General features: G+C 38.9%; 2 protein-coding genes and 1 pseudogene across 6 annotated transcripts in view; 1 reads left to right on the plus strand and 2 right to left on the minus strand.

The window, feature by feature from the left end:
• Positions 1 to 209: 209 nt before the first annotated feature.
• On the minus strand, positions 210 to 6,101 carry LOC129461937 (non-histone chromosomal protein HMG-14-like; annotated as a pseudogene).
• A 4,729-nt stretch (positions 6,102 to 10,830) lies between these two features.
• Positions 10,831 to 25,150, minus strand: LOC129464976 (putative uncharacterized protein C10orf88-like). The gene is made up of 6 exons (XM_063617153.1): positions 24,926 to 25,150; positions 24,174 to 24,377; positions 23,375 to 23,444; positions 21,123 to 21,329; positions 16,442 to 16,782; positions 10,831 to 10,984 (listed from the first exon to the last, which is right to left on the minus strand). The coding sequence occupies exons 2-6, from the start codon at positions 24,245 to 24,247 to the stop codon at positions 10,888 to 10,890; spliced, it is 789 nt and encodes a 262-aa protein (XP_063473223.1). The 5' UTR covers positions 24,248 to 24,377; positions 24,926 to 25,150; the 3' UTR covers positions 10,831 to 10,887.
• A 224-nt stretch (positions 25,151 to 25,374) lies between these two features.
• Positions 25,375 to 26,417, plus strand: part of CUZD1 (CUB and zona pellucida like domains 1) — a 55,430-nt gene continuing 54,387 nt past the window's right edge. For 2 of the 5 annotated variants that reach the window (XM_063617089.1, XM_063617092.1), the window contains exon 1: positions 25,394 to 25,564. In XM_063617089.1, the coding sequence (XP_063473159.1) occupies positions 25,522 to 25,564 (43 nt within the window). In that variant the 5' untranslated portion in view covers positions 25,394 to 25,521. Of the gene's footprint in view, positions 25,565 to 26,417 lie in introns of all 5 variants that reach the window. The other 3 variants (XM_063617070.1, XM_063617065.1, XM_063617059.1) reach the window with 3 other exon arrangements.

Genomic DNA, 26,417 nt, shown 5'->3' on the forward strand with positions numbered 1-26,417 from the left:
ACTCTTCAACACACACACAACAGTTACAATCTCTGAAAATGAAGTCTGCCAGAGAGAACTGCAATCTCCTTGATTCATATACCTTAATCCTTCAGTGGGGAGCCTCGGCATTTCACACTTTAAATGTATCAGGAAAGGGTTTCGAAAGAAGAATCTATATCAGCTCAAAAAAATTAAAAAAAAAAAACCCAACAACAAACAAAACAGACTTCCTTACACTTTCTGGGTTTATTGAGATAAAATGAGATGAATTCTCCCATTTTACATCATATACTAAATCCAAAGTAATAATCCTAACAAGGAATAGACCAGTTCTGATATTCACTTTCTTATCTACTGTTACAATGTGACAGAATGTACAATTAATGGCCCCAATGTGAACTGATTTTACACATGCCAAACATCACATCTAATTTTTTATCTGAAATAAACAATATAAAATTTAAGTTGGTGATCTAAAATAAAGGTTCCAGGTTAAGTACCCAGTTTTCCAAGGTCAGTCAATTAGAAAAAAAAAAATCAAATACTCTAAGCATTCCTTTTATATCCCTGAAACTATAAAATAAGGTCTTCATATAAATTAAAACAGTACTTCAATCAAACATATACTATATAAACTAATGAATTATATTAGAAATCCTTAAACATTTAAAACATATAACACAGAAGTATATATACACTTATGAGTGAAAAATATTACTAGCAAAAATAATACTGTATCATGTTAACTCTTAGTATACAGTACAAGTGTAGTAATAATGAACACTGAGGTCACTTCAGTAAGTAAGATGATGATCCTTAAAACGACATTAAATTCTTGCTTTTTATAAATATTTTTGGGTTTTGGCTTTGTAATAAATATGTAATAAATATCTACAGTACACTCTTTATGTTGAGAGCTTATCTTTCTCCATTTGAAAGTCTTTCTCCAGAGTCATAATGTCTTAGAGGCAGACCACTGGGCGGGGAGTTGGGATTTTGCAGCAAATCCATTAACAAAGCAATCTTATCATCAATGTGCTCCTGGAGTTTATATATTTGCTGATCGATGTAGTCTATAAGTTTCTTTTCCATCAGTTCCATATTTTTAGAAAGAATCTATTCCAAGTAGGAGCAAACAGGCTGCTCTTCCATTCTGGAAAGACATTTTAAAAATATATCAGTTTTCCTTAATATTTTAACAAAACAACTGAACTATACAACAAGCAACCAACATATATTGCTGAAATTTGTCTCTATAAACTGTGCTGTCTTCTTACGGTGTATTTCCAGGTTCTAATGTACATCCACAGCAGATGACTGCAGTCATGAACACATACTTATTTCTTTAAAAATTTACTAAATATACAATTGAAATGGGAATATAAAAGTGAAGATGATTCCTTAAAGACCAAGTCCTTAGGAAGGGTCTTTTTGATATGGAGTTCCAAATCAAAACTGAACTTGCCGAATTTATTTTAAGGTCAACCTGTATATTTTCCAAGTACTTCCCCCAAGCAACCCTACAATTTAAACAGTTTTGTCTTCTTTCTTTCATACAAACCTTACTAAAGTACTAGAAAGTTCTTTGCTAACCTAATATGAAACTGAGGAAGAATTTAACTGGAATGGGCAAATTAAAGATTAAGAAAAAAAGCACACCAGTTTCTAAAACAAAACTCATATTGCACTCTAGGGCAGTGACTCTTAGAGTACAGTTCATAGAACACTACAGGATCCTTTTAAAAGTTCCAGGAGGACAAAGTGTTTTTATAGTAACAAGGAGGTAATGTATGCCTTTTTCATCCTCATTCTCTCATGAATGCACAGTGGTATTTTCCAGAGGCTAAACAACCTGTTATTGATATAATGACTAATCAAATGTGTGATAGTACATTTTTGTGTTTTCTAGAATTTCCTAAGGTACTAGGTTTAGGGTATAAATATTTGCTTTTTAAGAGATCAATTCAGTTTGTTTTGAGTAGTTATATTGTGCTTTTATGCTATATTGGACTATATGTACTATAATGCAGAAGCAGACATGAGCAAGTTAATACAGATTTGTGTAAATTTAATACAATGTCATTCTTTTCACTGATTTTTTGAAAATAAGATTTTGTAAAATAAAAACTATTGTTTATATTTATATGCAAATAATTACTATTTAAAAATAAATACAAATTTTAATATAGTCTATATAAACAGATATTGAGTTCTTCATTTTTGAGATTAGACATCCTGAGATGAAAACATTTGAGAACCACAATTCTAGAAATTGCCAAGCAGGTTAAAAATTATTAAATTAAAAAAATTGAAATACAAAATTATAGATTCAAAAAAAGTTGCAAAGATACTGTGGAGAGTTATCCAGTACCCTTCACCAATGATCTCAATGGTTACATCTTACATAGATATGGTACAATATTAAAACTAGGAATTGACATTGGTACGATGTATGCGTATAGTTCTACTTCACATGTGTAGATTCATGTAACTACCATTACAATCAAGACAGAGAACTATTCCTTAGCCACAAAGATTATCCTTGTGCTAAACCTTTACCATCATAGTCACCCCTCTTTTCCCTATCATCCTTATTCCATGGCAGCCATGATGTTCTCCATTTCTATAATTTTATTTTGAGAATGTCATATATGTTGAATACTATAGTGTGTAATCTTTTGATTTGTTTTCCACTTGTCATAGTTCACTGGAGATTCATCCAAGTTGTTGCATGTATCAATAGTTCACTTTTTTTATAAGTGTATTAAATGTACTTACATTCACGCAGAAATCTTATGTATGTAATTGTTCATAGCAGCTTTAATGTAAAGCCCAAAACTGGAAATAACTAAAATGCCCTATATTAGCTGTGTGTTAAAGGGTGATACATCCATAAGTTTCAATTTCTGTGGGATACATGCTAAGGAGTATGATTGCTGGCTTGTATCATAAGTGTATGTTTAGTTTTTTGAGAAATTGGCACTGTTTTTCCAGAGTGGCTGTACATTTTACATTCTCACTAGCAATGTATGAAAGATCTAGTTTCTCTGCATCTTTGCTAGCATTGGGCACTCTCAGATTTTTTTCTTTCATAATGGAGATTGTATTGGTTGTGTTGAGGATCACTACACAGACATTTCAATTTCTGCACATCTCAAATGTATGTACTGAAAATCTAAAAAGCCATGCATCATGATTCTTTTTTGAAGTTATTTCAGTGACTTTTTAGCTTAAGATTTAGAGACAAAATTTCCTTGAGGATATTAAGCACCTATATTGTTAAATGTTGTAAGCTGTTATAAAGTCCCACCAATTCAAATTTAATATTATATATAACATAGTCAGATTTTCAGTCTTTCACAACACATTAAGAAAGTTATTAAGAAAACTGGACTACTACATGACCAAAGACACTACAGAGTACACATTATTCTGACAGGGAGAGGCAAGATCAAGGAGTAGTTTTTAGTAAACAATTCTGCTAATAAACATAAGAATAGAAGTTAAAATGATCAAGACATATTAAATACACAACTGTGACTCAAATTGCCAATTATGCCTTGTATTATAAGATATAACCTACACCCTCATGGAATGTTAAGCTAACACTCAAAAAAGTCAAATCCTCCCATAATTCAATATCCCACTATTTTCTGGTTGTACCAAAAATACAACCAGAAAGTGATTTCTCCTCTTAAAAAGAGCATTTAGGCTGGGCACAGTGGTTAACAGTTGTAATCCCAGCACTTTGGGAGGCTGAGGTGGGGGGATCACTTGAGCTCAGGAGTTCAAGACCAGCCTGGCCAACATGACGAAACCTCATCTCCACTAAAAATACAAAAATTAGCCGGGCGTGGTGGCAGGTGTCTGTAATCCCAGCCACTCGGGAGACTGAGGCACAAGAATCCCTTGAACCTGAGAGGCAGAAGTTGCAGGGAGCTGAGATTGCCCCACTGCACTCCAGCCTGGGCCAACACAGTGAGACTCTGTCTCAAAAAAAAAAAAAAAAAAAAAAGAGCATTTACACTTTAAAAAGTGGGATGAGGTGGTATTCCCTCCTTTTCAATGTTTCCTAGAGCTACTAAAAAAAGTGTAGTTACAAACTAGTTGATAAAAATATTCCTCTGGATTACACGAGAAGGGAGACAGGGACCACTGATAAGACATGGTACCTGACTTGAATCAGACGTGGCTTCTTTCTTTCCTGCTTCATCAGATGCTGGACTCTTCTCATTTTCGGTCTCTCTGTTTTCTGCAGGTAAATCTTTAAATCTTTAGTTTCTTGTTTATCCACTTTGAATCTGCTTTCCCTTTGCTCCCCTTTTCCCTTTTATTTGCACTTTTTTGTCTGAGGATGATTCTTCCTTGCTGCCTCTTTCGGTTTTGTTTTCACTTTTGCAGGAGCAGGTTTATCTGACAACCTCATGGGCCTCCTCTTGGGCTCTTCCTTCACCGCCCCTTCAGCTGGGCTGAGCTTCCTCTGGTGCCTGAGGGCTGAGGTGCACCATAAGCCTTCATGAAGCTGGGCTGCTGGACTGCCTGCACACTGCCACTTGTCCTGCCACCTGAGCTTTTATTTTAGCTGTTCAAATAGGTGTGTTGCGATATCTCATCACGGTCTTATTTTGAATTTCCTAATGGATAGTAATGTTGAATATCTTTTCATGTTCATATGCTGTCTGCATATTCTCTTTGGTGAAATATCTCCTGTCTCGCCCATGTTCTAAATGGATTTTATTTTATTTTTTTTTACTGTTGAGTTTTGAGAGTTCTTAATATACCCTAGGTATGAGTCATCTGTCAGATTATTTGGTTTGCAAATCATATATTCTCCCACCTGTAGCTTGTATTTTCATCCTCTTAACTGAGTCAGAGGGCAAAATTTTTTATCTTTAATGAAGTCAAATTTATAAATTTTATTTTATGGATTGTACTTTTGGTGTCATGTTTAAGTACTTTTCTGCAATTCTTAGTTGCTAAAGATTTTCTCCAGTTTCCATCCAAAAGATCATTTAAATCTATGACCCATTTGGAGTTAATTTTTGTATTGGATGTGAAGTTTAGGTGAAAGAATTTGGATATGTAATTGCTCTAGCACCATTTTTGGAAAGTGCTATCCTTTCTGCACCCCGCCCCTCCTTTTTTTTGTGACAGACTCTCACTCTGTTGCTGAGGCTGAAGGGCAGTGGTACAATCTCAGCTCACCACAGCCTCGACTTCCTGGGCTCAAGTGATCCTCCCACGTCAGCTTCCCAAGTAGCTGGGACTACAGGCATGCGCCACCATGCCTGGCTAATTTTCGTATTTTTTTTGTAGAGACAGGGCTTTGCCATGTTGCCCAGACTAGTCTTGAACTCCTTGGCTCAAGTGATCTGCCCACCTCGGCCTCCCAAAGTGCTGGGATTATAGGTGTGAACCACCACCCTGGCCAGTTTTGCACCTTTATCAAAAATCAATTGAGCATATTTGTGAGGGTCTATTTCTGGCCCTCTATTGTGTTCCATTGATTTATACTTCTATCCCCACACAATACTACACAGTATTGGATACTCTACACTGGGAAGAGTGATTCCCAATCATTTAATTCTTTATTTGAAAGTTGTTTTAGGCTGAGCGTGTAATCCCAGTACTTTGGGAGGCCAAGGCAGGCGGATTACTTGAGGCCAGGAATTCAAGACCAGCCTGGCCAACATGGTGAAACCCCATCTCTACAAAAAATGCAAAAAATAGTCAGGTGTTGTGGCGGGCGCCTATAGTCCCAGCTACTCAGGAGGCTAAGGCATGAGAATTGCTTGAACCCAGGGGGTGGAGGTTGCAGGAAGCCGAGATTGCGCCAATGCACTCCAGTCTGGGTGATAGAGCAAGACTCCATCTCAAAAAAAAAAAAAAGAAGAAAAAAGAAAAACAAGTTGTTTTAGCCATTCTACTACTTTTGCCTTCTCATATAATTTTAAAAAGCCTTGTTTTTGTCTACAAAAAGTCTTGGTGGGATTTTGATACAAATTACATTAAGCCTGCATATCAATAGGGAGAACTAACAATTTTACTATGTTGAGTCACCAATCCATAAACAGGGTATGTCCCTCAATTAGTTCTTCTATGATTTCTTTCATCAGCATTTTACAATTTTCAGCATATATATCCTGTGCATGTTTTGTTAGATTCATATCTAAGTATTTAGTTTTCTTTGGAGCAACTATAAATAGTATAGTGAGTGAGTCTCTTTTAAGTTGAAAAGCTTACTTTTATTGTTACAATTTTCTACTAGGAAGTCAACATTTAATAATTCATTCTTGACAGGTGAGTTATAAAAATAAATTGTTTTTAATTTTGGTTTCCACATGTCATCATTTGTACAGTTAAGCCTCAGTATCTGTGGGAGACTGGTTCCAGGACCTCCCTCCCCAAACCCACCCTTGTGGATACCAAAATCTGCAGATGCTTAAGTCCCTTACATAAAATGGCATACTTAATAAAAGTAAATTCTATGTAAATACTTGTTATACTGTATTACTTAGACAATAAGGACAGGAAAAAAGTCTACCATGTTCAGCAGAGACACAATTATTTTTTCTCTATTTCTGATCCACAGTGGGTTTAATCCATGATGCAAAAGCCATGGATATGGAGGGCCAACTGAATATAGATAAGCAACTGATTTTGATCTTTCATCCTGTGACTTTTGCTGAACTCATTTATCAGTTCTAAACCTTTTTTAAAAAAATATTCCTTGGGATGTTCTACATAGACTATCTTGTCATCTGTAAGTAAGGACAGTTTTCTTTCATTGCAATCTGTATTTAATTTTTGTGGTCTTACTGCAGTGGCTATAACTTCCAGTACTATGTTGAGTAAGAGTGGTGATGGCCGGGCGCGGTGGCTCATGCCTGTAATTCCAGCACTTTGGGAGGCCGAGGTGTGTGGATCACGAGGTCAGGAGATCGAGACCATCCTGCCTAACATGGTGAAACCCCGTCTCTACTAAAAATACAAAAAAATTAGCCGGGCATGGTGGTGGGCACCTGTAGTCCCAGCTACTCAGGAGACTGAGGCAGGAGAATGGCATGAACCCAGAAGGTGGAGTTTGCAGTGAGCCGAGATCGTGCCACTGCACTCCAGCCTGGGTGACAGAGCGAGACTCTGTCTCAAAAAAACAAAACAAAACAAAACAAAAAAAAACTCAGTGGTGGGAAAGGACATCCTTGCCTTGTTTTTCACTTAGGAGGGACGCATTCAGTCTTTCACCATTAAGTATTATGTTAGCTATAGGTTTCTTGTAGACATCCTTTATGAAGTTGAGGCAGCTCCTCTCAATTTCTAGTTTTTTGAGTTTCTTTCATCATAGATTGGTGTTAGAATTTTAAAAATACTTTTCTGTGTTAATTTATATAGTCATATGAATTTTCTTCTAGTCTGCTGAAATGGTAGATTACATTAACTTTCGAAATGGCTGAAATGGAGTGCTTTACAAATGTCAACTAGATCCTGATGACTGATAGTGTGCTATTCAGTTCTATATCTTTCCTATAAGTTTGTCTAATAGTTCTATCAATAACTGAGCGTGGGGTGTTAGGTATTCAACTATAATTATGGTTATGTCCATTGCTCCTTTCGTATCTATCAGTTTTTTGCTTCATGTAGTTTGAACCTCTGTTTAGTGCATACCCATTTAGGATCACTATGTCATTGTCTTTTTATTATTATGTAATGTCCCTCTTTTTATCTAGTGAATTTATTTGCTCTGAAGCTTGCTTCACCTGATACTAATATATGACTTCTGCTTTTTAAAAAATTAATGTTTTCATGGCATATCTTCCTACTTTTGACCTATCTATGTCATTATATTTGAAAAGTGTGTTTTGTCAACTGCATATGGTTGGGTTGTTTTATAATCCATTCTATACATCTCTTTTAATTGGTGAATCTAGCCATTTATATTTACAGTAATTATTAAAATATAATTATCTTAGATACTTCATCTACATATATTAAGTACCACATCATACGGTGTTATAATTTTTACTTCGACCATCAAATATGATTTAAGAGACTTATGAGAAGGATAGCCTGTTATATTTACCTCTATTTTTATCCATTCCATTGATCTTTCTTTTTTATTATTATTATTATTATTATACTTTAGGTTTTAGGGTACATGTGCACAATGTGCAGGTTTGTTACATATGTATCCATGTGCCATGTTGTTTTGCTGCACCCATTAACTCGTCATTTAGCATTAGGTATATCTCCGAATGCTGTCCCTCCCCCCTCCCCCCACCCCACAACAGTCCCCTGAGTGTGATGTTCCCCTTCCTGTGTCCATGAGTTCTCATTGTTCAATTCCCACCTATGAGTGAGAACATGCGGTGTTTGGTTTTTACTCCTTGCGATAGTTTACTGAGAATGATGTTTTCCATTTTCATCCATGTGCCTACAAAGGACATGAACTCATCCTTTTTTATGGCAGCATAGTATTCCATGGTGTGTATGTGCCACATTTTCTTAATCCAGTCTATCGTTGTTGGACATTTGGGTTGGTTCCAAGTCTTTGCTATTGTGAATAGTGCCACAATAAACATACGTGTGCATGTGTCTTTATAGCAGCATGATTTATAGTCCTTTGGGTATATACCCAGTAATGGGATGGCTGGGTCAAATGGTATTTCTAGTTCTAGATCCCTGAGGAATCGCCACACTGACTTCCACAATGGTTGAACTAGTTTACAGTCCCACCAACAGTGTAAAAGTGTTCCTATTTCTCCATATCCTCTCCAGCACCTGTTGTTTCCTGACAGTGAGATGGTATCTCACTGTGGTTTTGATTTGCATTTCTCTGATGGCCAGTGATGATGAGCATTTTTTCATGTGTTTTCTGGCTGCATAAATGTCTTCTTTTGAGAAGTGTCTGTTCATGTCCTTTGCCCACTTTTTGATGGGGTTGTTTTTTTCTTGTAAATTTGTTTGAGTTCATTGTAGATTCTGGATATTAGCCCTTTGTCAGATGAGAAGGTTGCAAAAATTTTCTCCCATTCTGTAGGTTGCCTGTTCACTCTGATGGTAGTTTCTTTTGCTGTGCAGAAGCTCTTTAGTTTAATTAGATCCCATTTGTCAATTTTGGCTTTTGTTGCCATTGCTTTTGGTGTTTTAGACATGAATTCCTTGCCCACGCCTATGTCCTGAATGGTATTGCCTAGGTTTTCTTCTAGGGTTTTAATGGTTTTAGGTCTAACATTTAAGTCTTTAATCCATCTTGAATTAATTTTTGTATAAGGTGTAAGGAAGGGATCCAGTTTCAGCTTTCTACATATGGCTAGCCAGTTTTCCCTGCACCATTTATTAAATAGGGAATCCTTTCCCCATTTCTTGTTTTTGTCAGATTTGTCAAAGATCAGATAGTTGTAGATATGCGGCATTATTTCTGAGGGCTCTGTTCTGTTCCATTGATCTACGTCTCTGTTGTGGTACCAGTACCATGCTGTTTTGGTTACTGTAGCCTTGTAGTATAGTTTGAAGTCAGGTAGCGTGATGCCTCCAGCTTTGTTCTTTTGGCTTAGGAATGACTTGGCGATGCGGCTCTTTTTTAGTTCCATATGAACTTTAAAGTAGTTTTTTCCAATTCTGTGAAGAAAGTCATTGGTAGCTTGATGTGGATGGCATTGAATCTATAAATTACCTTGGGCAGTATGGCCATTTTCAACGATATTGATTCTTCCTGCCCATGAGCATGGAATGTTCTTCCATTTGTTTGTATCCTCTTTTATTTCATTGAGCAGTGGTTTGTAGTTCTCCTTGAAGAAGTCCTTCACATCCCTTGTAAGTTGGATTCCTAGGTATTTTATTCTCTTTGAAGCAATTGTGAATGGGAGTTCACTCATGATTTGGCTCTCTGTTTGTCTGTTATTGGTGTACAAGAATGCTTGTGATTTTTGTACATTGATTTTGTATCCTGAGACTTTGCTGAAGTTGCTAATCAGCTTAAGGAGATTTTGGGCTGAGACAATGGGGTTTTCTAGATATACAATCATGTCATCTGCAAACAGGGACAATTTGACTTCCTCTTTTCCTAGTTGAATACCGTTTATTTCCTTCTCCTGCCTGATTGCCCTGGCCAGAACTTCCAGCACTATGTTGAATAGGAGCAGTGAGAGAGGGCATCCCTGTCTTGTGCCAGTTTTCAGAGGGAATGCTTCCACTTTTTGCCCATTCAGTATGATATTGGCTGTGGGTTTGTCATAGATAGCTCTTATTATTTTGAGATACGTCCCATCAATACCTAATTTATTGAGGGTTTTTAGCATGAAGTGTTGTTGAATTTTGTCAAAGGCCTTTTCTGCATCTATTGAGATAATCATGTGGTTTTTGTCTTTGGTTCTGTTTATATGCTGGATTACATTTATTGATTTGCGTATGTTGAACCAGCCTTGCATCCCAGGGATGAAGCCCACTTGATCATGGTGTATAAACTTTTTGATGTGCTGCTGGATTCGGTTTGCCAGTATTTTATTGAGGATTTTTGCATCAATGTTCATCAAGGATATTGGTCTGAAATTCTCTTTTTTGGTTATGTCTCTGCCAGGCTTTGGTATCAGGACAATGCTGGCCGCATAAAATGTGTTAGGGAGGATTCCCTCTTTTTTTATAGATTTGAATAGTTTCAGAAGGAATGGTACCAGTTCCTTCTTGTACCTCTGGTAGAATTCGGCTGTGAATCCATCAGGTCCTGGACTCTTTTTGGTTGGTAAGCTATTGATTATTGCCACAATTTCAGAGCCTGTTATTGGTCTATTCAGAGATTCAACTTCTTCCTGGTTTAGTCTTGGGAGGGTGTATGTGTCGAGGAATTTATCCATTTCTTCTAGATTTTCTAGTTTATTTGCATAGAGGTGTTTGTAGTATTCTCTGATGCTAGATTGTATTTCTGTGGGATCGGTGGTGATATCCCCTTTTTCGTTTTTTATTGCATCTATTTGATTCTTCTCTCTTTTCTTCTTTATTAGTCTTGCTAGCGGTCTATAAATTTTGTTGATCTTTTCAAAAAACCAGCTCCTGGATTCATTAATTTTTTGAAGGGTTTTTTGTGTCTCTATTCCCTTCAGTTCTGCTCTGATTTTAGTTATTTCTAGCCTTCTGCTAGGTTTTGAATGTGTTTGCTCTTGCTTTTCTAGTTCTTTTAATTGTGATGTTAGGGTGTCAATTTTAGATCTTTCCTGCTTTCTCTTGTGGGCATTTAGTGCTATAAATTTCCCTGTACACACTGCTTTGAATGTGTCCCAGAGATTCTGGTATGTTGTGTCTTTGTTCTCGTTGGTTTCAAAGAACATCTTTATTTCTGCCTTCATTTCGTTACGTACCTAGTAGTCATTCAGGAGCAGGTTGTTCAGTTTCCATGTAGTTGAGTGGTTTTGAGTGAGTTTCTTAATCCTGAGTTCTAGTTTGATTGCACTGTGGTCTGAGAGACAGTTTGTTATAATTTCTGTTCTTTCACATTTGCTGAGGAGTGCTTTACTTCCAACTATGTGGTCAATCTTGGAATAGGTGTGGTGTGGTGCTGAAAAGAATGTATACTCTGTTGATTTGGGGTGGAGAGTTCTGTAGATGTCTATTAGGTCCACTTTGTGCTGAGCTGAGTTCAATTCCTGGATATCCTTGTTAACTTTCTGTCTCGTTGATCTGTCTAATGTTGACAGTGGGGTGTTAAAGTCTCCCATTATTATTGTGTGGGAGTCTAAATCTCTTTGTAGGTCACTCAGGACTTGCTTTATGAATCTGGGTGCTCCTGTATTGGGTGCATATATATTTAGGATAGTTAGCTCTTCTTGTTGAATTGATTCCTTTACCATTATGTAATGGCCTTCTTTGTCTCTTTTGATCTTTGTTGGTTTAAAGTCTGTTTTATCAGAGACTAGGATTGCAACCCCTGCCTTTTTTTTGTTTTCCATTTGCTTGGTAGATCTTCCTCCATCCCTTTATTTTGAGCCTATGTGTGTCTCTGCACGTGAGATGGGTTTCCTGAATACAGCACACTGATGGGTCTTGACTCTTTATCCAATTTGCCAGTCTGTGTCTTTTAATTGGAGCATTTAGCCCATTTACATTTAAAGTTAATATTGTTATGTGTGAATTTGATCCTGTCATTATGATGTTAGCTGGTTATTTTGCTCATTAGTTGATGCAGTTTCTTCCTAGCCTTGATGGTCTTTACAATTTGGCATGTTTTTGCAGTGGCCGGTACTGGTTGTTCCTTTCCATGTTTAGTGCTTCCTTCAGGAGCTCTTTTAGGGCAGGCCTGGTGGTGACAAAATCTCTCAGCATTTGCTTGTCTGTAAAGGATTTTATTTCTCCTTCACTTATGAAGCTTAGTTTGGCTGGATATGAAATTCTGGGTTGAAAATTCTTTTCTTTAAGAATGTTAAATATCGGCCCCCACTCTCTTCTGGCTTGCAGAGTTTCTGCTGAGAGATTAGCTGTTAGTCTGATGGGCTTCCCTTTGTGGGTAACCTGACCTTTCTCTCTGGCTGCCCTTAACATTTTTTCCTTCATTTCAACTGTGGTGAATCTGACAATCATGTGTCTTGGAGTTGCTCTTCTCGAGGAGTATCTTTGTGGCGTTCTCTGTATTTCCTGAATCTGAATGTTGGCCTGCCTTGCTAGATTGGGGAAGTTCTCCTGGATAATATCTTGCAGAGTGTTTTCCAACTTGGTTCCATTCTCCCCGTCACTTTCAGGTACACCAATCAGACGTAGGTTTGGTCTTTTCACATAGTCCCAAATTTCTTGGAGGCTTTGTTCATTTCTTTTTATTCTTTTTTCTCTAAACTTCCCTTCTCGCTTCATTTCATTCATTTCATCTTCCATCGATACCCTTTCTTCCAGTTGATCGCATCGGCTACCGAGGCTTCTGCAATCTTCGCGTAGTTCTCGATACTTGGCTTTCAGCTCCATCAGCTCCTTTAAGCCCTTCTCTCCATTGGTTATTCTAGTTATCCATTCATCTAATTTTTTTTCAAAGTTTTTAACTTCTTTGCTATTGTTTTGAATTTCCTCCCGTAGCTCGGAGTAGTTTGATCGTCTGAAGCCTTCTTCTCTCAACTCGTCAAAGTCATTCTCCATCCAGCTTTGTTCTGTTGCTGGTGAGGGACTGCGTTCCTTTGGAGGAGGAGAGGTACTCTGCTTTTTAGAGTTTCCAGTTTTTCTGCTCTGTTTTTTCCCCATCTTTGTGGTTTTATCTACTTTTGGTCTTTGATGATGGTGATGTACAGATGGGTTTTTGGTGTGGATGTCCTTTCTGTTTGTTATTTTTCCTTCTACCAGACAGGACCCTCAGCTGCAGGTCTGTTGGAGTTTGCTAGAGGTCCACTCCAGACCCTGTTTGGCTGGGTGTCAGCAGCGGTGGCTGCAGAACAGCGGTTTTTCGTGAGACCACAAATTCAGCTGTCTGATAGTTCCTCTGGAAGTTTTGTCTCAGAGGAGTACCTGGCCGAGTGAGGTGTCAGTCTGTCCCTACTGGGGGTTGCCTCCCAGTTAGGCTGCTCGGGGGTCAGGGGCCCACTTTAGGAGGCAGTCTGTCAGTTCTCAGATCTCCAGCTGCGTGCTGGGAGAACCACTACTCTCTTCAAAGCTGTCAGTCAGACAGGGACATTTAAGTCTTTAGAGGTTCCTGCTGAATTTTTGTCTGTCTGTGCCCTGCCCCCAGAGGTGGAGCCTACAGAGGCAGGCAGGCCTCCTTGAGCTGTAGTGGGCTCCACCCAGTTCGAGCTTCCTGGCTGCTTTGTTTATCCAAGCAAGCCTGGGCAATGGCGGGCGCCCCTCCCCCAGCCTCGCTGCCCCCTTGCAGTTTGATCTCAGACTGCTGTGCTATCAATCAGCGAGACTCCGTGGGCATAGGACCCTCTGAGCCAGGTGCGGGACACAATCTCCTGGTGTGCCGTTTTCCAGGCCCATTGGAAAAGCGCAGTATTAGGGTGGGACTGACCCAATTTTCCAGGTGCCATCTGTTACCTCTTTCTTTGACTAGGAAAGGGAACTCCCTGACCCCTTGCGCTTCCTGAGTGAGGCAATGCCTCGCCCTGCTTCGGCTCGCGCACGGTGCGCTGCACCGACTGTCCTGTACCCACTGTTTGGCACTCCCTAGTGAGATGAACCCGGTACCTCAAATGGAAATGCAGAAATCACCCATCTTCTGTGTCGTTCAGGCTGGGAGCTGTAGATCGGAGCTGTTCCTATTCGGCCATCTTGGCTCCACCCCAATCTTTCTTCCTTTCTGAAGTTCTAAGCATTCTTTTATCATCATTTCCTTGGATAACTTGCTTTATCTATTCTTTAAGGGTAGGCCTGCCAGTGCAAAATAATCTGTTTTCGTTTATTTGAGAATGTCTTTATTTGCTGTTTGTTCCTAACGGATATTTTTGCTGGATATACAATTTGTGACTCACAGTTCTTTTACAGCACTTGAAAAATGTGCCTCTTCTTATTGGCCACCATAATTTCAGATGAGAAATCAGCTGTCGACAAATTTGGTATTTCTCTATGAGAATATGTTGTTTCTCTCCAGCTTTCTTTTAGAATTTATTTTTTATTTTTTCGTTTTCAAAAAATTATGATATGACTTGGTATAGACTTATTTGAATTTATCCTGTGTAGGACTTACTCAGCTTCTTGAATCTGTGAGTTCATGCCTTTCCCCATTTCAGCTTTGGGGAAATTTCAACCATTATTTCTTCAGATATTTTTTCAGCTCCAAACTCTCCCGTCCTCTCCTTATACCACCCCAGCTAGAAAATTAAAGTATCATCTGATTTTGCAGGGCAGTGGTGACATCACCCTGGTAGAACTGAAGTACTGCTGGTTTCAGCTGAGCAGGGGCTGGAAGTTTAGCTTCTACTTGGCTCTGTTGATACCACCCAGTAGCAGAATTGGAATGCTGCCCACTTCTTCTGACTGAGAGATGGAAGAACAGCTCACCATTTAGCTTGCTGATACCACCCCAGTAGAGAAACCAGAGTACAACTGCCTCATTCAACAGGGCAGGCAGGGGGGCAGTATTTCCATTGGTGTTTGACTGGAGTAGGACAAGTATTATTGAAAGGTTTTGTTTTGTTAGGACTCCCTTTTCCTGGTCCTTTGGTTAGAAGGAATAGGCTTTTCTTGAAGCTCTTAATTTTCGTCCCCATTGGTTGTCCCAGGTTGCAGACTTCTTTGGCACCCCATCCAAGATATATGGCAGGCAAAAAAACTCAACATTGCATTGCTCCTCAAATCCCACAGTCCCTAAGCAGTCTGACTTCTTTCTACTTTTCACAGTCCTTGTATGTTTCTTCGTTGTACTATGTCCAAGGATTTTTATTTGTAAAATGAGGATCTGAGAGGAATGGCAATATTCTATCTCAGCTGGACCCAGAAGTGTCCCAAGCAGTTTTTGAATCCCTGTATACTGTATAGTCTTTTAATTTTTTTTTTGCCATTACACATAACAACTAGTTATCATTGATACAGATTATCAACAATTGAAGACTATGCCATCTCATATAACAAGTAATTATCATTGATGTAGACCGCCAATTATTGAACACTAATGTTATCTTTCTATATCCTAAGAACCACCTTTATTTAAATAAATTAAATTCCTAAAATTTTAACAATGTTGGAAACCGTAAACAAATCTCAACCAATACAAATATCTAACTTTACACATTGAAAAAAAAAAAAAAAGATTTAACCAGTAATGCAAAATAGTTAAGCCAGGTCTCTGACTGAGTCCTTAATTCTAGCCTAGTGCAATATTTCAGCATGCTCTATCTACGTAAAGAATGGGGAACATATTAAATACTCAGCCATTCCTCAATCCAATCAGGACTGTCACAAACTTGGAATTATGAGACCAGGGTATAAGGGCCTATATGCTATAAATAATTACAATGTTAATACATTTTTTGATGACTTCAAAATTAGCCTAGGTCAAATGTGATTTACAAAGAAAATCTGTTATGATGGCTCATTTGCTACAATCAGGAAAAAATATATACATATTATGGTTCCCACAGCTGCTCTCCATTCATATGGATCACTTTCAACTTCAACCATTAGCTATGCTTGTAACTCACAAAATGCCTGACAAGTGTGCAACACCTCCAGTTACAGGCACAGGCACTTCTTTCAAAACAATCTGTTCTCTGTAGAATAGTTATTCCCTACAAGTATATTAATAGTAAGCTGTTAAAAAAAAAAAGCTGCTAGAATTTTCTATTGAAACAGATTTTAGGCAGTACTCACTGAGACAAATCTGCTTCTCTTTCTCTTCATCTAATTCTCCCACCTACCAAATCAAAACTAGATCCGTGTTAAAATACTTACCCAACACCAAGAATGACTTCATCAGGTGATGTTTTCCTGTCACTCGGCCTTATGTCCCACAAAAAGATAGTTAACTTGACTACATAAATTCTGGAGAAAAGGCAGCAACTCAGAGTTAGGTATATTTGAGCTGTCATTTGCTTTCTTTGGTAAGAAAGGGGATGTTGCATTTTTAAGATCATTTTCAAGAAGGGAATGGTTTTGTGGCACAACTTTACACTCATCAAGCTTTGTAGAATTCTCTCCACTAGATGCCTGTGTACTTTTATCAATGTACGCTTGTAAGTTTTCAGTCACGTTTCCAGATGTCAATCCAGTTCTAAAAGGGAAAGGCGTGGAGGATGACTTGTCTAAGGCTCCTAAGGCAGATGAGCATTGTAGTCCAATCATATGCTTGTATCCAGTATTGCCCAACACCAAATGAAGCTGCTCTTCAATAGGAATACAATTCTAAACAAGATAAATAAGTAAATGTTAATATTAGTAATCTTGACAGCTACCTTTTAGAGTAATTAACAGCTAACTTTTGGAGCATGAGTCAGGCACTGTGCACTATTTCATCTAATCCACAAAACATCCTTATGAAGTAGGGTAATATTACTATCACTTTATATTAAATTAAATTGAGGAGACCAAGGCTAAAGGTGGCCTGGCCAAAGTAACACAGCCAGTAAGTGGCAGAACTGCAACATGTACTCAGGCCACTTAACCCCACAGCTGGGGCTTTTAATCATTTAACTGTAGTTTTTTCTAAAAATATATTAAAATAAATATAGAATGGTTAGTAAAGTGGCATTGGCATATTTCAATGTTTCCACTACAAAGACTTCTTTAATTAGCAGTAATAAAATGCAGTACTCTCAACTGAGTCACAAGAATTGACAATTTTCTTAGAAGTTTCTGCTTAGCAGTGCTAATCACAATACCAAAAAATTTGAGAAGCCTAAATACTCACTAATCTAGCAGTGATTAAATAAGTACAAAATATTCATAAAGTGACATAGTATATAGTTATTAAAAATGACATAGGGATATACTTCTCACTTAGAATGTGGTCCATCTCATATTAGAGGAAAATGACTATAGAGCAGCATAAAGGAACATTAAAAATATTTATGCAGAATTGTGTCAATATATATGAATATGTAAAGAACTATATATGTGTGTATACATAATTTCATATATTACATACACACAATTTCATATAAGTGACATTTCTGAAAAATCAAGTGTTTTATCTCTGAATATCTTATGGGATTTATGAAATTAGTTTTACTTATAAAAAATTCATATATCATTTTGAAAAAACAAGAAAAAGTTATTTTTATTTGGAAGGGGAAAAGGAAACCGTATAAATCATAATGGAATATATTTTGAGAAAATGGGGTGCACCATTCTTTCATTCAGATAACATTAAATGACAACAGTATACTACACACTTTGATATGGAATTCCTACTCAATATTCTAAATTGTGAAGCAAAAACAAAGCCAGCAATCTAAACTTCAAACACAAGGAAATAAGAACCTTTATATTTATCAAGATATCACACAGATGACCATTTCAGACTTACATGACTCAGAGTACCAAACTTTAGTAAAACTTTCAAGAAAGCAAGTAATCTCAATTCAGAAGTAAAGCTGAGGGGCTGAGACTTCCAACACAGGTCCCCAGGTGCTTCCTTTCTCCAGGACAGACCCTGCCTAGACAATGTGTATGGTTACACCATTACACAGGAGTTGTTTTAGTCATGAAACATCCCCATTTTATGCTCAGATAGTTACAAAGCTTATATGACATTTTCTAGGGAGACAATATATAGATGTCTGGTTTGTTAACTCCATAAATAAGAACTTTCTTACTAGGAAGTAAGTCTTTTATTAGCACGTTTAAAGGAAGAATTAACATTCTTCCTTCTCCAGGGTGTTCCCCAAATGTCTCCAGATGCAATGATTTAGAGTGTGTGCTGGGAGACACAGGGGGTGGGAATTGGTTACAACACAATCTACTGACTGGAAGGAACATGCTTCTATATGCATAGAAAACTCTAGACAGATAGAGTTTATATTCATAATACACTATGCATAAGACTCATCTGGAGATGCTTGTTTAAAATACTGATTCCTGGATCCCACTCCCTAGGATTCAGGGCACTGGTGAGGGCCAAGAATCTGCATTTTATAAACATTTCAAGGGATTCTTGAAGTTCCTTATCTCTTTCTTGAAATAAACCCGTTACCCTGGGTACCTCCATATTCCAAAAACCCATTTACTATCAAATCCCTGAAAATCTGATTTCCACCTCATCACTATTCAAACTGACCCCCCCAAGATCTCCAGGGAGTACTTAATTGATAATCCAGAGGGCACATTTATCGTACATATATTCCATACCATAAACAAGAAAGACTAGGTGTCTATTGCATAAAGTTTATTTTAATGAGATAAACAGACCAATATATAAACAACAGTAAAAATAGTCAAGAGGGCTCTGAAGAAAACGTGATATAGATTTGGAGGGAAAGCCTACTTAAAACTGGGTGGTTAGGGAAGATCTCATTGAGGCTGTAACATTTAAGCCAAAATCTGATAGGACAAAGTCAGTTATGCCAAGATTTAGGGAAAGAAAACAGTTATAAGTGTAAAGGTCCTGAGGTAGAAACACATTTGGATATTTATAGAATGTATACATCAGAATGTCTGGAGCAAGTTGCCCAAGGAAACATGGCAGGAGATGAGGTTGAGGAGGCAAGCAGGGCCTACACCTTAGAGATCAGGGTCAGGAATCAAGATTAATTCTAAGTGTGATGGGAAGCAGTGAGAAAGTCTTACACAGGATGAGAACTTAGGCCATTCTGAGTGCACTGTGAAGAATGAATTTTAGCAGAGCTGGAGGACCAGTTAGGAACCTCCTGAGGTATCCAAGTGAGATCACGGTGTGGGAGGAAGAAAAGTACACATTTCCATCTTTTTTGGAACTCTTCCTTCTGTCGTTTCCATAATCTTCAGCTCTCCTTGTTCTCTTAACTCAGCCCACATGGTAATAGTGGTACTCCATTAATATCTGTAGGCCACACATCTACAAGGAGTTCTTTACTTGCATTATTTATTTTAAATTTTTACGTCAAATTTAACATTGTTACAGTGTTACCACTTAGATTTAGATTTTGTACATGAAGAATTTGTGTTAAAAAAAAAATGAATCAACTTGCCCAAAGGATGCAGAACTAAGAGGAGACAGGACAAGAGCTTAGGGAATTTTACCTGACATCAAATTCTTTCTATTGCTACTCTATCACGCTGCTACCTTCTACATTTCTGGTTCCTTTTTCCTCTCCCTGTATCTGTACAAACGCAGCTATTCTCCAAGGATCTTTCTTCCTTGCTTCAGTCCCTCTCTTCACCACACTCCGTCAGCTACTGTGGGTACACCTCTAAACTTCCCTTCCAGCCACTTAAGGTTCATTCCATTTCTAATCCTCTGTTTTCAGATGTTTGCAATATCCTCCCAGGGAATGTTTTATTCACAGCTAAAACTCAATATTCCCAAAACTAAACTTTTCTTCCCCCCAAGCATCCTCCTTCCTTGGGTTGAATTTAGATTATTTGTATTGCCATCCTTAAAGCCTCAATTTCACATTTGATTCTATTTTTCTCCCACAACACCAATATTAAGTAAGTTGTAAAGTCCCAACAGCTCCATTGTTTTAGCATTTCACCATCCAGCATCATGTTACTATGTTGAATCTTAGACCCTCATTCTCGCCCATCTGGATGAGGGGAATAACGTGTAGCTGGTCTTCTCCTTGTAGTCTCACTTTCTTTTGATTTACCTTACACATGACAGTGGAAATACTTACAAATTTAAAGCAGCACTCAGACAGGGTGTGGTGGCTCATGCCTGTAATCCCAGCACTTTGGGAGGCCAATGCGGGTGGATCACTTGAAGTCAGGAGTTTGAGACCAGCCTGGCCAACGTGGTGAAACCCCGTCTCTACTAAAAATACAACAACAAAAAAAAAATTAGCCAGGTGTGGCGGCAGGCACCTGTAATCCCAACTACTAGGAAGGCTGAGGTGGAAGAATCACTTGAACTTGGGAGGCAGAGGTTTCAGTGAGCCGTGGTCGCGCCACTGCACTCCAGCCTGAGCAACAGAGTGAGATTCCATCTCAAAAAATAAGTGAAGTAGCATTCAAAGCTCTCACTATGACCTAGCTGAAATCTACTTTAAACTTCCCCTACTACCCTTCTGCTTCAGAGAAATGAACTACTACGCATTTCTCAGCTATATCCAATTCTTTCAGCATTGAAGATTTTATTCACCCTATTTTTTGTCTGAATTGGCCTTCTTCCAAATTTACTTGCCTAATCCTGTCCTTCAAAGGCCTAGATAAAAGTACCACTTCCTTTAGTGAGCCTTTCCTAATCTTCTTCATCCTTCCCCATTTGTATGTCCTAGAATGTAAATCCTTAAAGACAAATTATAAACTGATAGCTCTGCATCATGAAATGTACTCAAACTAGTGCCTTGTTCACTAAGAAGGTGCTTAATAAATACTTGCTGAACGAATATGTGAATGAATTCACGAAAAAGTGTGAAGATTTGTAGTCAAAATATTTTGTAGGAGGGCAAGTCTATGAAATGTTATTTTTTACACAAGTAAATAAGGATAACAGTTAAATCAATTACAAAATTTCAAAGAAAAAATTTACATCACTACATGTACTTATAAAAAGCCATTACTTTTAATTTTTAATGGGATCTGGAAAGTCATCCATTTCTACTTACCCACTGCTGAAACCTAACCATATTAATCAACTGCTGAGCTCCAGGAGATAACTTTGACCCCATGGACTCCATTATGGTTTGGATCCTGTCTAGGTCTATTCTTGATTTTAGAGCAGGAGAGCTTGTTGAATAATTTGCTGAAACTGCTCTCATGTGTATCACAACTTTACTGATGAACACACACTGCCTTTCACCAAAGGAGTGCAACTATTACAATACAAAGTTCAGGAAAATAAATAATAATATTAAACAATATTCACTATTTAAGGTCACTTCTTTGTATTATCAGCAAGAGTAAAGTATTCAGGAAAACAAAGATAAACTTTAAATATATTTTCAAGTTTTCCCTAATACAGTAATGGTCAGAGGTTTCCATTTATTATAAAACTCAGAAGAACAATTTATATAAGATAATGGCATTTTCAAACTAAAAAAATATACTAAATATATGAAAGAAGGTAAAATTAAAGTTTCATTTATTTAAGCAACTCAGAATAGACTATGCCAATCTGAGACTTTAACACACAGCAGCTTACTATAATATTCTTTAATACAAAATAAGGGTGTTCAGAAGCCCATCCAAAGTGTTTACTGAATTACTAAATATAAATGAGCCATTTAGAATTATAAGGCAGGGTCAAGATGGTCTCATGTAACCCACTGGTTTACACATTTAAAAAGATGAAGTTAGAGGTAATTTTCTAACTTGTCAAAGGATTACCCAATTAGTAAAAGTCAGGCTTAGAACCTAGCTCTCCTGGCTGTTGTAACAGTGCCCTCTCCAATGCTTTATGCTGCCTCTCTTCATTCATGTTTATGACCAAAAGACATTTCATGTGTGGCACGAAAAACAGTATCAAAGTGGAAAGGAAACAGGATTTAGAATGAGATAAACCAGAGTTCAGTTATGAGTCTGCTCTGTATAGCCTGTATGATCCTGGACAAATGCCAAAATGCAAATCAGAGTTAACATGAGGGAGGATAATATCAATGATTTCACATGGTGGTTGTGATTATGTACCAAAATTTCCAATAAGTATTTGAAAATATTCATCAGTAACTATTTTTTTAACTTTCATATTCTGCTGCCTCAGAATAAGCTTTAGTAGGCTTGAGATTTTCCTAAATGAAATGACCCTTTGCACTCACATATACTTCCACAGAATAGTTACAAAAAATACTCATCTTCAGAGAGACACACAGAACCATATGTAACCCAAAGACACAGGTCAATTCAGACCCATGGCACCAAAGACGTGACCATCCTTCACAATTAAGAAAACACTGTTAAATTTAAACACTCGCCTCTCATCCTCTCTCTTATCCCTTTTCTGCTTCTTAATCCTTACAGCCTTTCTCGCCACCAAACAAAACACAATTTTATTCAGAGTGTGCTCGTTACCTGTCTCATCCCATTTGAATATAAGCAACACAAGGATAGTTGCTCCATTTTATTACTGCTGCTTCCAAAATGCCTACTACAGCCTGTATCTGGTATCAGTAGGCACTCAAGTATTTGTTGAATAAATCACTTTATTTAAATGACTTTGAAAGCTATTAATATATACTACCTAAAACAATGTCTTGGAACAATCTGATCTGTAAGTTTGTTACTTGCCTGCTATAAAAATCACTAACTTTTTCCTTATTCTTTTCATTTTTTTTTCTTTTTTGAGACAGGGTCTCCTTATGCCACCCAGGCTGGTCTCAAACTCCTGGGCTCAAGGGATCACCCTGCCTCGGCCTCCCAAAGTGCTAGGATTACAGGCATAAGCCACCATGCCTGGCCAACTTTTTCCTTAAAGTAAGTCTCACAACCCTGCATAATGTGGAGACAAAAAGAGTACAATGCTTTATTTTCTTTAGTCCTCTAATTTACCCATGAGGTAGGTCCAAAGAAATGTAGAGATTTTCCCAAGGTCACTCAGGCAGTAACTAACAGAACGGCATTAATACTTTGGGCTATTTGTAGCTCAGTACTCTTAGACTGATGACATCACTAAAGTTCACTTCAACAATATTTTTCATATTAAAGGTACCAGTCCAAATAGCTTTTAGGTGCTTTTCTCTGCAACTTCTCTAATTCTTGTCTTTTTAAATATAATGGGGCCAAAACGTGGTTTTCTTGGCACCGTAGTTTCATATAAACAGGGACTAAGTTGGACTAACTGTATGAACAAACCAACAGTACATAAGTATATTATACATACATTTGCAATTGTCAAATTAGTTAAAATTTAGTGATGACCTACCTTTATTTTACAGGCATGAGTGGAGGATGCCAATATTAAGTAATTTTTGTAGAAAATAATTTCGTGTTTACTGAAAATAAAATAGAATAAAAATTATCTTTTCACTTATATAAATTATCATTTTAAACAGCTGCAGTAAAAAATAAATTGTTTCCAGGCCATTAGTTAAATCCTGAGATTCAGTTTGCCTGGTAGGGGACAAAGAGTTGAGATCCCTTCTCAAGTGACCTGGTTAATAACCCTGTGTCGTGTATTTATTATTTCTAATATGCACAATATATAAAATAGTTGACATTTTGATTTATATTAAGGCGAGATTAGCGTAGAATGTTCCTATACGGGACTAGAGAAAAGATCAAACTATAACACATTGAATATGGACTAAATAGGCTGGTGCGGCACAATCTTGGGCTTGTAGGTTCCTTACAAAATATGTGATCAAAGTTCCAGACTGACTGTTAAATTAATTTCTGGAAAACAGAGAATTGTGAGTTTATGGAGAGAGTCAAGAAGCAGCAATAAGGACTGCACTCTTTCCTGGACACTTTAACTAGTATGACCCTTTCCAGGCTCACCTCCCCTTTATTAGCTCTAAATTTCTGCATTCCTAAAAATGAGGAAGCTGAACTAGATTGCCTAGAAGATGCTTTAATGGTCTAACCTTCTATCCCATAGTAGGTTTTTATCTTCTCTTCTCTAATGTAAACATCAATGTCAGAGAGTCAATCAATATTGCAAAAGGTGAATAGAATAAAAACACCAATTCAGAAGAACACTTTCCCACGTACAAGTCACACACCTGTCATCCAGGACAGTACAAACATTCTTGCCCCTACTGGTTCCACAGTACTCCTCGCCTAAGTACACTTCCATATTTCTTGCTGAACTTCAAATGCCAATAGAAGCGATTTCTTCACCTCCATCAGGGCCACACCTCAGGTAAAGAAAGCAGGGGTTTTCATCTTGGTTGTTCAATCTTCTCTTCTAAATCACCAGATTCTGGCTGAGAAGAAAACAGGTGAAAACATCACACAGTATAGTTTCTGAACATGGCTCAAAACCCACTTGTTAGGCCATGAGGTTTATTCCAACAAATGCTCAACAGAGAATTCATAAGGAAATGGAGGCATCACACATCGGGGCTTCCCCCTCTATTTTTTCCTCAATCATCAACGTTCTACTCAGTCCCCTGCAATTGATTCTCGGATAAATTACTGGACACCTACTGTGTGCATAGGAGTAGGAGCAGAACACAATAAAAGACAAAGTGTATCTTTTTCGAAATGAAGTCGACGGCGGTCGTCTGTAGCTGGACTTTTTACACAGCCTGTTTTGGTGGAGAGGAGGTGGCTTGTTTGAGGGTAGATGGGCGGACTGACTTTGACAGCAGCCCTGACGGGGACGTTTATGAAATTCCAAGTCCTGGTCACCTTCCCCCGCTCATGCCTCGGGGCCTCGGGTACTTCCTGGCCAGACCCACCCCGCCTCCGCCCACCCCGGTCCTCGCCTCCACCTCGCAGCCCCGCTCCCCCGCAGAGACCCGACACCAACTGCTCTCCTGGATCCCAGACTCAAACCCTCACGGTTCCCCGAGGAGCGCGGCAGTCGCCGAGCGCAGCGACCCGGTCCCCGGCGGCCCGGCGCATCCTGGAGCAGGTGGCGCCAGAAGCTCCTCCCAGTCGAAGTCGCAGGCGCGGAGACCAGCCCCGGTGAGGAGGCTGTGAGTTAGGGCCCCGCCTGCGGCATCCCAGGAAGCGGCAAGCGTGGGGCAGCGGGTGAGGCCCCCGTCCTCGGACCGCGTGTCCACTGCGCCGCCTCCTGCCAGGCCAGCCCAGCCCTGGAACCTCTCTTCCAGTGCTTAAGTGTCGGCCAATGCAGCGCAGAAACGGGCAGGCAGAGCGACTCCCGGCTCACATCATTTCAAATGCCCGCCCCTTATAGCTTTGGTGAGAACCTGCACCAGAGACACGCATGCGCATAAACCAACCGGACTCGAGAGGCGTTCAAACTGTGCTCAGGCGGCGCGAAAGAGCGGAGCATGCGCACTGGCAGCCCCTCGCGCAGCCTTTGGAGACTATGCGCAGGTGCCGTGCACTGCGCGCGGGCACCAGGGCGGTTTTTCGACGCTGGCGGTGGAGGGAGGCAGCATGAACCACGGTTGCTGGGCGGATGGGGAGCGTCTGTGGTCAGGTAGGTGTCGTCTCTTCGCTCTACGCGATGTGCACGACCGACTCCTGACCTCGTTCTTTCCCGAGTGGACGCCAGGGCCTTTTCTGCCTCCACTCCGTCGGGTCTGCAGCATTTGTGGCAGCGAGCGCGGCGGAAGCGCTGTCCGCTCGGGTTAATTTTACTCCGAACTCTCCCTGCCTCCCTCATACACATTCTCGCGTTAGAGGGGAGTTGGGGTGGATATTGAACGGCGTTAGTGGTGGGCGTCGGGCCACACGGGCCTTCCCCAGGTGCCATCTCAGCTGATGCTCCTTTATCCTACGGCGCTGCCAGGACTGTGCTGGACGCCCTCGTGACAGAAATCAGAAGGCTGAGAAAGATCCCAGGTGTTTGGATGGAGCGGTCACCTGAGGGAGTTTAACAGATGCCCCTTGGGATAGGAAGTAGATGTCGCCTCTTTCTTCCTTTTGTACTCCGGATGTATTCTAAGTTGTGTACACCAGACTTTCTGTTCTTTATGCCCTGCCCATTGTAGTCATAAGTTAACTTTGATACGTGTCATCATAATTGGACAGTCTAAAGGAAAATAGGCTTTTTAGAATTACCTATCTGAAACTTCATGAGCAAGATCAATACTATAAGCTGGATTTTGACTTCCTTAAATAAGGCAGAAAGCCTACAGCATTTTGTCTTCTCCCCTTTCATTCAATCTCGTATATTCAATATATCACCCAGTCTTGTTTTATTTTTGGTTTTTAAAGAAAAACTTCCCTGTCTTTCTCCGTCTCTGCCTCTCTGTTTTGAAATACTAGCTTTCATCGGAACAATTCCAGGAGTTTCTTTACTGGTCGATAGTCGTTATCTCCTCACCTGC

The sequence above is a fragment of the Symphalangus syndactylus genome, chromosome 2 (assembly GCF_028878055.3).
Source record: "Symphalangus syndactylus isolate Jambi chromosome 2, NHGRI_mSymSyn1-v2.1_pri, whole genome shotgun sequence".
NCBI lineage: Eukaryota > Metazoa > Chordata > Mammalia > Primates > Hylobatidae > Symphalangus > Symphalangus syndactylus.